The 13,725-nt window shown below is 65.3% G+C and overlaps 2 protein-coding genes across 4 annotated transcripts; both read right to left on the reverse strand.

Annotated features, from left to right (window-relative positions):
* Positions 1-1,105: 1,105 nt before the first annotated feature.
* Positions 1,106-5,163, reverse strand: HGH1 (HGH1 homolog). The gene is made up of 6 exons (XM_054167307.1): positions 4,529-5,163; positions 4,351-4,451; positions 3,402-3,500; positions 3,234-3,325; positions 2,263-2,385; positions 1,106-1,426 (listed from the first exon to the last, which is right to left on the reverse strand). The coding sequence occupies exons 1-6, from the start codon at positions 5,053-5,055 to the stop codon at positions 1,283-1,285; spliced, it is 1,086 nt and encodes a 361-aa protein (XP_054023282.1). The 5' UTR covers positions 5,056-5,163; the 3' UTR covers positions 1,106-1,282.
* A 398-nt stretch (positions 5,164-5,561) lies between these two features.
* On the reverse strand, positions 5,562-13,565 carry MAF1 (MAF1 homolog, negative regulator of RNA polymerase III). Of its 3 annotated transcripts, none has more exons than XM_054167428.1 (8): positions 13,243-13,565; positions 11,306-11,440; positions 10,697-10,825; positions 9,732-9,897; positions 8,516-8,637; positions 7,735-7,854; positions 7,360-7,479; positions 5,562-7,188 (listed from the first exon to the last, which is right to left on the reverse strand). In XM_054167428.1, exons 2-8 carry the CDS (start codon positions 11,386-11,388, stop codon positions 7,167-7,169), a joined length of 762 nt encoding a protein of 253 aa, XP_054023403.1. In that variant the 5' UTR covers positions 11,389-11,440; positions 13,243-13,565; the 3' UTR covers positions 5,562-7,166. The 3 variants fall into 3 exon arrangements, with proteins under 3 accessions (XP_054023403.1, XP_054023401.1, XP_054023402.1); XM_054167426.1 differs by having other exon boundaries at positions 11,306-11,443; XM_054167427.1 differs by having other exon boundaries at positions 11,306-11,458.
* Positions 13,566-13,725: the final 160 nt, after the last annotated feature.

Below are 13,725 nucleotides of genomic sequence, written 5' to 3' on the forward strand. Positions count from 1 at the left end.
AGCGGGAAGAGGGGCAGGAGAAGTTCCCAAGGGGGGGCAAAGGCAGCTCTCAGAAATGGGAAGAGGCCACGGGGAGCTCTCAAGAGTAGAAAGAAGGACGCGGGGAGCTCCCAAGGGTGAGCGGGAAGACATGGGAAGCTCCCAGAGATGTGAAGGGCGACCCGGGGAGCTCGCAAGGATGTCCCAGGCAGCCGCCAAGGGGACAGGAGCCGCCATCCGCTCCCCACCGCCAGCCCTTCTGGGCCCCGAAGCGCCCCCCGGCAGCTGCCGTCCGGGCCGGGAGGTGCCAGCCCCACGGCCCCGACCCCAGCTCAGGTCCCGCTGTCCCCTCAGGCCTCTCCCTGCTCCCCTCCCCGCCGGCCTCACTCACCGCGGCCGCCGCTGAGCCCAGAGCTGCTCAGCGCCCACCCCCCGGCGCCGCTTCCGGGTGCTGGCCCCGCCCCCACAGACGCCTATTTCCGGCGGCCACGCCCACCGGGGCCGCCCACTTCCGGCAGCTCCCGTCCCCTCGCGCGCATGCGCGCTGCCGGGCAGTGGCGGCCCGCGGGCGCGCTCCGCCCTCGCGCATCGCGGGGGCGAGCCCCCAGCCCCTGGTCCCTGCCCCGCCGCCCAGCGGTGCGCTCCACACGGGGCAGCCCAGGGAGGCCGCGGCCCAGCCTCCCCCCTGCATGCCCCAGCAGTGCCCGGGGCACCCCCTCCCCTGCTCCTTTTGCCCCCCACCACGGACCACCCCACAGCCTCCGGAGAAGCCCCCCACAGCCTCCCAGTTTCACTCCAGAACCCTCTGTTTCCCTTCAGCACTCCCAGCCCCAACCCAGATCCTCCCAATCCCCTCCTAGCACCCTCAGTGCCCCCCAAGACCCTCCCAGCTCTCTCCCAGCACCCCCAGTCCCAAACCAGACTCTCCTAGCACCCCCCTCCTTGCATCCCCCTCAGTTCCCTCCTGACCCTCCCAGCACCCCCAGACGTTTCCAATCCCTTCTCCCCCCATCCTCCCAGTTCCCCCCAGCACTTTTGGGCTGAAACCCTTTTATTTGACCAGGCACTTCTGTGGCACCTCCACGCTGGGAGGGTGTAGGGAATGGGGGTGGGGGAAGCTCTGGCATCTGCCCCTGGGAATTCCAGCCCCTGGGAAGTCAGGGGGAATCCCTGCCCTGCAGGACCACCCCCCCCAAATCACAAGGTGCCCCCCAGCAGCAGTGGTGGGTTTGGGGCCCAGCTGCCCCCCGCCGTGGGGTGACAGTGGGGGCAGTCTGTGGGTGACATGGAGCAGGGCAGCTCCTCACCGCGGGGGCTCCTCCTGCTCCCCTTCCTGCTGCTGCTCCTCTTCCCTGTCCAGGCGCTGCAGCTCCTGCTCCACCTCCTCAGGGATCTTCACTTCCAGAAGGTTCTCCATGCCAGGGCCAGGCTCATCCCCAATCAACACCTAGTGACAGGGAGGGGTGGCAAAAGGGTGACCCCCACTCTCCTCCTCCTCACTACCCTGCCACACAATGGGGACACCCAACCACCCCTCATCTCCACCCAGGCATGTCCCAAAGAGGTGACTCCCAACCCAGACACATCCCTGACCCCCACCCACAGCTGGGATCCCCATCCAGGCATTTCCCTGACCCCCACCCACAGCTGGATCCCCATCCAGACACATCCCTGACCCCCACCCACAGCTGGGATCCCCATCCAGACACATCCCTGACCCCCACCCACAGCTGGATCCCCATCCAGACACATCCCTGACCCCCACCCACAGCTGGATCCCCATCCAGACACATCCCTGACCCCCACCCACAGCTGGATCCCCATCCAGACACATCCCTGACCCCCACCCACAGCTGGGATCCCCATCCAGACACATCCCTGACCCCCCACCCACAGCTGGGATCCCCATCCAGACACATCCCTGACCCCGACCCACAGCTGGGATCCCCATCCAGACACATCCCTGACCCCCACCCACAGCTGGGATCCCCATCCAGACACATCCCTGACCCCCACCCACAGCTGGGATCCCCATCCAGGCATTTCCCTGACCCCCTGTCCTACAGCCGGGACACAGGGACTCAGACACGTCCCCCAGAGGCGGCCCCCATCCCCCACACGTCCCCCAGAGGCGGCCCCCACCCCCACATCTCCTTGTCCCCCAATCCAGACACATCCCCAGCAGTGACCCCCACCCCTCCAACAAGAGGCCCACAGCCCAGTGAGGGAGGGGCAGAGCTCCCCGGCCCCAGGCTCCTCCCCCAGGCCGCGGCTGCCGCTCACCTGGATGAGCTTGCGGCAGGCCAGCAGCACCCCGGGGTGCCGCTCCCAGCGGTGCAGCTCCCGCAGCACCGGGTAGGTGCCCCTGTCCCTCAGGGCGCGGCGGCCGGCCTTGGTGGCTGTCAGCTGCAAGGGGACAGAGCCAGGCGGTGAGGGGCGGCGTGGGGCAGGGGGCACAGCCCTCAGGAGGCCGGAAGGAGCTCAGGGGACGCCAGCTTGGTGTCTCTTCCCAACACAGCAGGGCTGGGTGGGGAGGGAAGGGGCACCTGGAGGTCACCTGGTGCCTGAGTGGGGCCACCCAGGATCATGTCCAGATGGGCTTTGAGGATCTCCAGGGACGGAGACTCCAACATCACTTCCCTGGGCAGCCTGTGCCAGGGCAGCCCCAGCGCCCTGCTTTGTGCCCAAGGGCTCCAGCCCCAGCCCTGGGCACCACGGGGAAGAGCCCAGCTCCTCCCACTCCCTCCAGGGCTCCTCCAGAGTCTTCTGCAGGCTGAGCAGGCTCAGCTCCCTCAGGCTGTCCTCAGAGCAGAGACCCTGCTGAAGCTCTGCCACCCTGGGGGCCCTTCACTGGGCTTTCCTCCCTCTCGCCCTGGGGAGCTCAGTGCTGGAGCCAGCGCTGCGGGGGCAGCCTCCCCTCTGCTGACACTCGATGTGCCCCTGCCACAGGCCCACGCTGCTGCCTCATGTGCCACCTGGGCTCCTGCCCTCCAGCTCATCGTTCCTCTGCAGGGCCTACTGCCTGGGCTTGGTCAGGGACCAGCTTGGGGTCACCTCCAAACAGGCTCTGCTCCATCTTCCAGATGATTCATGAAGACACTGGACAGCAGCAGGCAGCACCCAACCTGGACACCACTTCTCCATGAGGACCTCCTGGCCCCAGTATGGGTTTGGAGCAGCCCTGACACCTTGCTACACCCCAGATCCCACACCCAGCTCCTCACCACTGGCCCCACCATGACTTGAGGGCTCACCAGCATGATGGCTTCTAGAAGCATCTTCCTGATGTCTGGTTCCTCCTCTCTCTGTTTGTCCTGGGGCAGGTACTGGAGATCCACAGGAAGCCCTGGAAGAGAAGCAGTCTGAGGAGGTGGCACCCAGCAGCCCCCTGCCACCCCCCACCCCCTGGGACACCTCCTTACGTTCCATCTCCTCCTCAGGAAACTCCTCAGGGCCTGCTAGAGGCAGGAGCAGGAAGGGCAGGATGTCAACCTCCTCACTCAGCAGCCACTCGTGGTCCTCTGGGGACAACCCAGGGTCAGAAGAGTTGCCAAGACTGGGGGCAAAGCCCAGCCTGGCCCCCCAGCCCCCCCCACCAGTGGAACTGGAGAGAGAAGTGGAATCATGCCATGGGTTGGAAGAGATCTTTGAGCAACCACTGACCCAGCACTGCCAGGGCACCCCCAGCCCATGGCCCTCAGCTCCATTGCCTGGAAACCCCTCCAGGGATGGGGACTCCAGCACTGCCCTGGGCAGCCTGGGCCAGGCCTGCACAAACCTCAAGGAGCAGAAATTGTTCCTCATGCCCAACCTCAACCTTCCTTGGGACAACCTGAGGCTGCTTCCTCTTGGCCCAACACTTGGCACAAGAGCTCTCAGCCCCCCCTGGCTGCAGTCTCCTCTCAGGGGCTTGCAGAGAGCCACAAGGTCTCCCCTCAGCCTCCTTTGCTGCAGGCTCCACACCCCACCTCACCTGCCCCTCACAAGTTCTCCAGACCCTTCCCCAGCTCCCTTGCCCTTCTCTGGGCACCTCCAGCCCTTCAAGGTCCTTCTTGGAGTCAGGGACCTAAAGCTAAGTCCAGCACTCCAGGGGCACCATCCCTGCCCTGCTCTGCTGCCCAGCCTGGGGCAGCTGCAGGCCAGGCTGCTGGGCACAGCTGGCTGCCCTCCAGCTGCTCTCCCCAGGGCTTTTCCCACGCTGTCACCAACACTGCTCTGGTCACTGCTCTACAGCCCAGGCCCCCGGGGGCTGCCGTGAAGAAGGCTCCCTCCCAGTCACTCCCAGCAGCACCGGTGGGTTGGGGACAGCCCCAGCAGTGCCGAGTGAGGGCAGCCGCTCCCGGGTGCCGGTTTCCCGCTGTGGGCTCTCACCGTACTGGAAGCAGCAGTTCCTGAGGGCCCCCACGATGCCCCGGCGATGGATCACGGAGTCCCGGTACTGCGTGAAGGGCAGCAGCCGCTGCACCGAGCACCTGCGGGCCAGGAACGCTCACAGCGGGCCGGTCCCACCGGGCCAGAGACGATCCCCAGCTCCAGCCCGGAGTCCTACCGCGAACGGTCGAGGAGCCCGCGGCGTCCCTCGGGCAGCTGGCTGAGGTTGCAGAGCAGCGGCCCGAGCTGCGGCGGCGGCTGGGGCTCCCCCAGGGCCTGCAGGAGCGGATCCATCCCGGTACCGCGCTCCCGCAGGCCCTGCAGCACCCGTCGGGCCGCTTCCCGCTCCCGGCACAGGTTGGCGAGCACCCCGCAAGCAGCTCCCCCCGGCAGCAGATTCAGCAGGGCGTGCAGCCCGGCCAGCAGCGGCTCTCGGGCCTCCGGCTCGGCCGAGACGTTCACCAGGCAGCCCAGAGCGTGGCGGGCGGCCGGCGGGCAGGGCCCGGCCGGGGGGTAAGGCCCCGCCGCCAGCTCCAGCAGCGCCGTGAGGGCCTCTGGTCGCCCCGCCAGAAGCCGCCGCCCCGCCGCATCCCCGGACAGCGCCAGCGCAGCCTCCGCCGCGCCCGCCCGGGCCGCTTCGCCCGCCGCCGGGGCCAGCAGCTCCACCAGCTCCACCATGGCAGCCTGCTCCGCCGCGGCCGCCATCTTGGCCGGCGTCTCGCACAGGGCCGCCGCCCCTTAGCAACCGCAGGGCGATTGGCGGATATGGCAGCCAATGGGCTCTGCGCAGGCGGGGCCACGCTGACAAGGAGCCAATCACGTACAAAACAGCCGCCCGGGGGGCGGGCCTACCGGGGAAAGGGCTTGGGGAAGCGGCGGGCGGCAGCGCCGCGTGGTTCGGGTACGGCGGCTGCGGGGGCCGCAGCGGAGCCTTGCTACCGTGCTGCCGTGTCTTCGCGGCCCTTCAACGGATGCCTCCTAGAAAGCGGTCAGCCCTACAGCCCGCGGGCGCTGAAACCCTTCTGCTGTTCCTCGGTGGGATGAGCAGCCCCCAGCTCCTTCACCGGAGAGCTGCCCGGTGCCCTGTCACGCTGGCCCTCAGGGTTTACAAGATCCCCGTGAGGAGCAGGGACCCGGTGCTGACACCCGGCCGGTCCCCGTGCTGCCCCCGGCTTATTACCCATGTTGTCCCGGTGCCCCCCCGTGCGGTGTCGCCAAGGGAAGGAGGGGCGGGTGACAGAAACTCTTTATTGGTGCGAGGGTCCAATGCTGCGCTGTGAGCAAAACCTCCCTGCTGGGGGGGCAAAGGGGGCTGGCTGGGGGGCACAAGAACCTGGTCTGGGGGTCCCATGCTAGCTGGAGCAAAGCCCTCCCCCGGGCTGGGGGGCTGAGCTGAGGAGTCTCGAGGGATAAAAGTCCAACTCGAACCCAACGATTTTCCCTCTTTTGGGAGGAATCTGGGAGGTGGGACCGGTGCTAGGACAGCCCCCACCACTGCTGGTGCTGGGTGGGGAGGCGGTTGGGGGGGGTCTCTGTCCTCTCCCTGCACCCCCAGGGGACAGGGACACCCCCCAGCACCCTCTGGAGCTTCTCAACCCCAGGGAAGCAGCCTCTCCAGCCATGGGGCACCTTCCCCAACCCCACCCCACCAAACTGGCCCCTACCAGTGGGAACCCCCCCCAGGCAGAAGAGGGGTGCAGAGGAAGCTCCCCCAAGGGGTGGGCTTATTTGGAGGTGGGGAGGGGGCAGGTTGGATGTTGCCCCTCATTTGTGCGTGCTCAGCTGAGGCCCCTCACCTGCTCTGGCACCTAAGGGGGCACTTGGTACCCCCCAAAACTTTGGGTGCCTGGGTGGGGAGGGGGGATTTGGTAAGCCCCCCAAAAAATGGGGAGAGGGGACTTGACCCCCAAAATTCTGTGTGCCTGGAGGGGGAGCCAGGGGGGACTTGGCACACCCCAAAACTTAGGATGGGGACAGGGGGCACTTGGTAGCCCTGAAATTCTGGGTAGGGAGGGGAGATACTTGATACCCCCCAAAATTCTGGGAGCCTTGGTGTGCAGGGGGGCACTTGGGGTCCCCCCAAACCTGCCAAAAGCCATTTGTGGTTCAAGAGCAAACTCAGGAAACCCTGGGGGGTGGGGGGAGCGTGTGCAAGCTGATCCCCCTCCTCTCCCCACCAGGCCCATATTCACCCCCAGTGGGCCCCCCAGCATGGGACCAGTGCAGGCTGCTGGTGCCACCAGTAAAAGGCTACCAAAACCCAACCAAACCCCTCAAAACGAGGGAGGAAACCAGTGCAGGGGAGGAGGGGCAGGAGCAAAGCGACCCCCTGGCAGCAGCAGCTCTTCTCTGGGGGGGGGAAGGCTCAGGGGGTAGGCAGCTGGGTGTGTCCCCCCTCGCCTGACAGACGGACGGAGCCAGAGGACAGGGGGACGGCGCTGGCTGGGTCTCCACCAGTAAGGAACTGGGAGCTGTGGAGCCCAGCAGGAGTCTGAGGGGTCAGTGCAGCCAGAAAGTGCAGCAGGAGTTCTGGGGAGGGGGGTCCTGAAGGGCTGGCCAAGACCCACACCCCCCCCAATGGGGACAACAGCTTGGCCACGGCCATGTCCTCAGTAGGGCCAGGAGGCCACAGCTGCTTCCAGTCCATACCAGTTCTGGGTACTGGGAAGGTCCTCCAGTGTCAGTGTGGGGCTGAGCCAGGCGGCGGTGGCCGGGGGGAGGCAAATGTGGGGCTGGGGGCTGCCTTGGCGGGGGGGGGGAACACGGCAGAAGGAGCCAGGGGGTTCCTGCTGGCACCTGGGAGCTGCTGGGCACGGTCAGATGCAGAGAACTCGCAGCCTGCAAGCAAGGAGCCTGACGTCACCGGGTGGTACCCGCCGGGGGCAGGAGGTGGGCTGGGGGCGCCCTGGGAGGGGCAGGAAGTCCCAGAATTCCCAAATCCCAGCGTGGGGGAAGGGGGAGGGGACAGCTGGGGGGCCCAGCCTGAAGGTAAGCACAGGGAGCCCTGACCTGTCCTCCTCGATGCCGCCGCTCTCGGCGTCGCCGCCGTCCCCCTTCTTCTCACCGTCCTCCTCGCCCAGGTCCATGTCCAGCTCCTGGCCGCCCTCGGGCCGGGTGTAGGCGAAGCCGCTGGGGGGAAGAGGGAAGAGGGGCTGGCCGCGGGCAGGGCCCCCCGGGCCTCGCTGCCCCCCGCCAAGCAGCCGGGCGCCGCGGGGACCTCGGCTCCTCCGTGGCTGCCTCGGCAGGAGACCGGGCTCCGGCGCAGCTCCCGGCCTCGGCCAGGGCGCCCCAGGACACAGACCCGCCCCGCGGGGCGCGGGGGCTGCTGGTGGCCAAAGGTTCCTCCTCTGCTAGAGAGTGGCCTAGGGTGACTTGGGGCCTGACCTGATGGAGCGGCAGGTGAAGAAGACGATCCTCTTCAGCCTCTTGTTGTAGAAGAAGTAGTTGAAGGACCAGAGGCTGCCGTCCTCCCCAAAAGGGTCCGAGTCCAGGTCGGGGTTGTAGCTGCAACAGCGAGAGGGGGAAGCATGAGGGACACCCTGGCAGGTTCTGCTCCCAGTGCCAGCCCTGCTCCTGGCCCAGTTAGAATCATGGCATCATTAAAGGTGGAAAAGACTCAGTATCATCAAGCACAACCATCAACCCAACACCAGCACAGCCATCAAACCACGAGGCTTGGAAAAGGCCTTTAGTATCATCGAGTCCCAACCATCAACCCCACACCACCATGCCCACTAAACCATGTCTCCAAGTGCCTACCATGTCCACATGTTCCTGAACGCCTCCAGGGACGGTGGCTCCACCACCACCCTGGGCAGCTGGCTCCAATGCCTGACCACCAGTCAGATGTTGGAGAAGCTGGGTGAGCTCAGAGCCACCATGAGCTGGTGTGTTCAAGAGCTGGGTGGCTACTTGGACCAGCTGTCAGGTGACAGGAACCATGCCATGCCCCCTAGGTGGCTTTAGGAGGATGAGAGCCCAGCAGCTACTTGGGCAGGAGATCTCCAAGGGTTCTCCAAGGGTTGTGTGGGATGGGACAGCAACAAAAGAGCATCTCCGTGGGCAGGAAGCTGGGAGCCAGCCAAGTGCCCTGCTCCAGGTGGGTCCTCACAGCCACCCCACAAAATGTCACCTTTAGGTGGCCAGCAAGTGGCCAGAAGGTTACCTGTAGATGTCACACTCTGAGAGACAGATCTCCTCGTCCACTGCATCCCACAGGAGTGGCTTCAGGGCCTTGAAATCCTCCCGGACGGCAGAGAAGAGGCTGCAGTTGACAGCATTCACCACCTGCAGGGACCCACCAGCACCTCAGGATCTGCTGCTGCTCCTTTTGCCCCTGGGGAGAGGGCAACAACCCCTACCCCAGTCCAGGGGAGAGGGGGAGCTGCTGGGAAGGAACTGGGAGTGCTGGGGGGGAACAAGGTCCCCATCAGCCAGCAAGGTGGCCAAGGAGGCCAAGGGTCCCCTGGGGACATGCAGCAGAGTGTGGCCAGCAGGACAAGGGAGGTTCTCCTGCCCCTCTGCTCTGCCCTGCTCAGCACATAGCTGCACAACTGGGGCCAGGGCTGGGCTCCCCAGCTCACAGACTGGGAACTGCTGCACAGAGGCCACTGGAGGCTGGGAAGCTGCTGAGAAGACTCTGAGGAGGGAAGAGTGAGGGAGCTGGGGCTGCTGAGCCTGGGCAGGAGAAGACTCAGAGGGAATCTTCTCAGCATCTGCAGGGTGGGGGACAAGAGGCTGGGGCCAGCCTCCTGCCAGTGGTGGCCAGGGACAGGCCAGGGGGCAGCAGGCACAAACTGGAAGCCAGGAGGTTCCCTCAGGAGCAAGCTCTTGGCTTGGAGGCTTCTGAGCCCTGGAGCAGGCTGCCCAGAGAGGCTGTGGAGTCTCCTTGTGTGGAGAGCTTCCAAAGGCAGCTGGGCATTGGGATGCTGGGCACCTGCTGGGGGTGCCCCTGCTGGAGCAGGGGGCTGCCCTGGGGGAGCCCCAGAGCTGCCTTCCTACCCCACCACACCAGAGTTGTGGGATTCTGAGATGTTTGGGGCACACACCACCCAAGCCTCTCCCAGTGCAGAGTCTGGTGGCTTCTTGGAAGCCTCTCTGCAAAGTTCCCTGGTCAGGGAGGGCATTTTCTGGTCCATATCCTCCTGGACTAGAACAGCCTGGCTGGACCCTGATGGTCAGAATACAGCCAGCCAGCATGGCTGGAGAAATGGACAGCCCAGAAACCTCCTCCTGGAGGAACCATCCCACAAAGCTCTTGCTGGGGAGGATTTGCCTCATCCCAAGGCGGAGGAGGGAGCAAGGGAAGGGTTCTGGGCTGGGTTCCCCAGGATGGTGGAGCAGCCCCTGCTGCCTGAGCTGAGGGGGCTTGGGCCACCCACCCAGTTGAGGCTGGGCTCCCTGCTGAACTCGTGGCTCTTGGCGGCGCTGAAGTCGTAGTCGGGGCGGAAGGACTCGTTGAGGGTCGCGATCAGGTAGAAGAGGGTCTTGCGGCTGCACTTGTCGCTGAGGGGACCCTCCTCGTCCCCACCCTGGCTCTTGCTGAGCCTACAGGACACAACAGGGAGGTGAGAGGTGTCACCAGCATGGCCACCACCAAACAGCAGCCACCAGGTAGCTGCCCTGCTGGGAAAGGCCCTGGGGGGTTGGTGGCAGCAGCTGGAGAGGAGCCAGAGAGTGCCCAGCTGGCCAAGAAGGCCACCAGCAGCCTGGCCAGGAGCAGCCCCAGGCTGGGCAGCAGCAGCAGGGCAGGGATGGTGCCCCTGGGCTGGGGAGGCCACTCCTGGAGTGCTGGGCTCAGCTTTGAGGCCCTAATTCCAAGATGGACCTTGAGGGGCTGGAGGTGTCCAGAGAAGGGCAAGGGAGCAGGGTGAGGAGCAGCTGAGGGAGCTGGGGGTGTGGAGCCTGCAGCAAAGGAGGCTGAGGGGAGACCTTGTGGCTCTCTGCAAGTCCCTGAGAGGAGGCTGCAGCCAGGGGGAGCTGAGAGCTCTTGTGCCAAGGGCTGGAGCAAGAAGAAGCAGCCTCAGGTTGCCCCAGGGGAGGCTGAGGTTGGGCATGAGGAACAATTTCTGCCTCTTGAAGCTTGTCCAGGCTGCCCAGGGCAGTGGTGGAGTCCCCAGCCCTGGAGGGCTTTCAAAGCAGAGGGCAATGGTTTGGTGGTGCACTGGCAGGGCTGGGTCCATGGTTGGACTCCAGGAGCTTCTCTTTCAACCTCAACAGCTCCATGAAGAAGCAGAGAAGCCAGCCCAGAACTTCAGAAATTATGTCACCCACCGTTGAGGAGTCCCCAGATCCTATCCCCCCCCTGCTCTCCATGGTGCAGGGGACATAGACAAGGCTGTGGTACCTGCTGGGGCTGATCCCCGTGGTCTGAGGAGGTGACAGGGCCTCCAGGACGTGGGGTTGTCCCTCCTGGCAGAACTGCTTGAACATGTGCTTGTCATCCCCAGCCATCTTGCAGGAGTAGCTCTCGATCCTGAGGGACACATCAGGGCCACCCCAACGTGTCCCAAACCAGCACCAAGCCCAAAAAGGCTCTTCAGGCCCATCAAAACCACCCCAACACCTTTTCCCCAGCCTCTCCTCCCTCTGACCTCTCCTCCAGCCTCTCTTTGGCCTTTTTCCCCCCACCTTCTCTTCCAGCCTCTCCTTGGCTTCTCCTGTTTCTCTCCATCCTCCCTCCCCTCCACCCTCTCCTTCCTCCACCTTCTCCTCCAACTTCTCCTTCACCTCTCCTCTAGCTTCTTCTCCACTCTCTCCCTGGCCTTTCCTCCTTCCAGCCTCTCTTCCCTCCTCTCCTCCTCCAGTCTCTCCCTGGCCTCTCCTCCCTCCACCTTCTCTTCCAGTTTCTCCTTGGCCCCTTCTGCCTCCAGTTTCTCTCCAGCCTCCCTCCATCCTCTCCTCTAGCTTCTGCTCCTTCTAGCCTCTCCTCCCTCCAGCCTCTCTCCTGCCTTACCTCCCAATGATGTGAGCATCTCCTGTCTCCACTGTCAGCTGGGAGTTGATGGCTTCAAAGCTGGAGTTCTCCAGCAGCTTCATGCTCCCGGCTCCCGCGGCGGCTCCCAGCACGACGGCTGCGGCAAAGTGGATCCTGCTGAGGAAGGACACCCTGCAGGTGGGGACCAGGGTACCCTGGGGAGGGCACCAAGCTCCTCTCCTCCTTCCCGAGGCCCCCAGTGCTTTTGGGGCTGGAATTTTCCTCTTGGAGCTTTGGAAAACCCCAGCACGTCCTGGGCTGCGTCAGTCAGCAGCTCAAGGGAGGGGATTCTGCCCTTCCGCTCTGCTCCGGTGGGACCAACACAAAGGTCATGGAGCAGGTCCAGAGGAGGCCACAGAGATGATCAGAGGGATGGAGCACCCCTGCTATGGGGACAGGCTGAGAGCCACACCTGGCTGCAGCCTCCTCTCAGGGACTTGCAGAGAGCCACTAGGTCTCCCCTCAGCCTCCTTTGCTCCAGGTTCCACATCCACAGGTCCCTGAGCTGCTCCTTACAAGTTCTCCAGACCCTTCCTCTTCTCCAGACCCTTCCCCAGCTCCCTTGCCCTTCTCTGGGCACCTCCAGCCCATCAAGGTTCTTCTTGGAGTCAGGGGCTCAAAGCTGAGCCCAGCACTCAAGGGGTGGCCTTGCCAGTGCCACCAGCCCAGGGGCACCATCCCTGCCCTGCTCCTGCTGCCCACCCTGGGGCTGGCTCCAGGCCAGGCTGCTGGTGGCCTTCTTGGCCAGCTGGGCACACGCTGGCTCCTCTCCAGCTGCTGCCACCAACCCCCCAGGGCCTTATCCACAGCTCACTTTCCAGCCCCTCTGCCCACAGCCTGGCCTTGGTAGGACCCAAGAGCAGGACATGGAAGTGGGCACCACAAAATCAAGAGCTCTGGGCAGAAGCTGCGATGTGCCAGCTTGCTGCTGACCACAGCAGATCAGGCAACAAAGGCCAAGTTGGGGCCTTGAGGAGCCAAAGCTCAGCAGGATGCAAGGAAAACACCCAACATGAAAGCAGCTGAGCAGAGCCAGGAATGGGTAAGAGATGACCTTAGGGGCTCAGCATCGATAAAGGAGAAAGGGAAAGGAAGAGTTTGGGGTGCAGTAAGTCAGGCTGTGAACATGGGCCACAGTCTCCTCTTGAGGATGGTGACCACCATGGCTGGTGGGGTCTGGTCTGGGGAGGAAGCACCGCTGACACCCCCGAGTTACCTGACCAGAGGGTGGCAGCGTTGGCAGGGGTGGAGTGGGAACACCGGAGACGGGGAGAAGGACGGGGAGGAGAAGGATGGGGGGGAGAAGGACGGGGGGACAGGGAGGAGAAGGACGGGGAGATGGGGAGGAGAAGGACGGGGAGATGAGGAGGAGAAGGACGGGGAGATGGGGAGGAGAAGGACGGGGAGATGGGGAGGACGGGGGAGGAGCCAGAGGCGCAGCGGGATTCAAAAGGAGCCGCCACAGACACCACAACTGGAAAAACACAGACAGAACCAGGCGCTGCCCGGGGCCTGCAGCACAGCCCTGAGGCGCTGGCAGCCAGCACAGGCCCTTCCCGGGCACGGTTCTTCTTGCAGGACACGGCCGGAGGCAGGCCCGAGCCCAGCTGCCCCGGGCCGCCCTGAAGGTGACAGGCCCCGCGGGGCGGGAAGCGGAGACGCCGTCCCGGCATGCCCCGCGGGGACCGCTGAGGCCTACGGCTCCCGGCACGCCCTGCGCCTAGAGGCCTACAGCTCCCGGCATGCCCCGCGCAATAACGGGGCACGGCCCGCTGAGCCTACGGCTCCCGGCATGTCCCGCGCGGCCGAAGCGCGGCTGCTGCCCCGCGCACCGCCACGGTGCACGCTGGGAAATGCAGTCCGCGGAAAAGGCGGGGGGTACGGGTCCTGGGGGGCGGCGATGGGAGCGGTCTTACCGGCGTTTTCTGCTCTCTGTCCCAGCGGGGCCTCCTCGCCGTGACAACTCCTTCACGCTCGGAACGTTTGCAAAAAGAAGCGTCTCCGGGGAAAGCTGGAGGAGGGCGAGTGTGCCTCGGCCGCCGTCCGCCGTCTGGCTCCGGCCCACCGGGCCTCCGCCCACCTCGACATGTCCCCGAGTGCTCGGGACGGAGCGAGCGGTTGAGCGAGACCTGGGAGTCTCCCGGTGACGATGAGCGAACGAACGGCCGATCTCCTCCTCAGGCACCGGACGACAACAAGCGGCAAGGTCCCACCCTCGGCCCGTCCGTCCCGAGCAGCGGCTGGCAGCCCGCTCCTCCCCATTGGAGGGCGGCCCTGGCAATCGACGCGGCGCTCCGCTTCTGTTGGCGGGCAGGGACGACAATCAGGGCAGTGCTCCCGCCCTCCGCGGGGAGAGCCGCGAGGCCCCTCCCACAGGCCGGAGCGCTCCGAGTTCTGAT

This window comes from Dryobates pubescens, chromosome 14 (genome assembly GCF_014839835.1).
Source record: "Dryobates pubescens isolate bDryPub1 chromosome 14, bDryPub1.pri, whole genome shotgun sequence".
Taxonomy (NCBI): Eukaryota; Metazoa; Chordata; class Aves; order Piciformes; family Picidae; genus Dryobates; species Dryobates pubescens.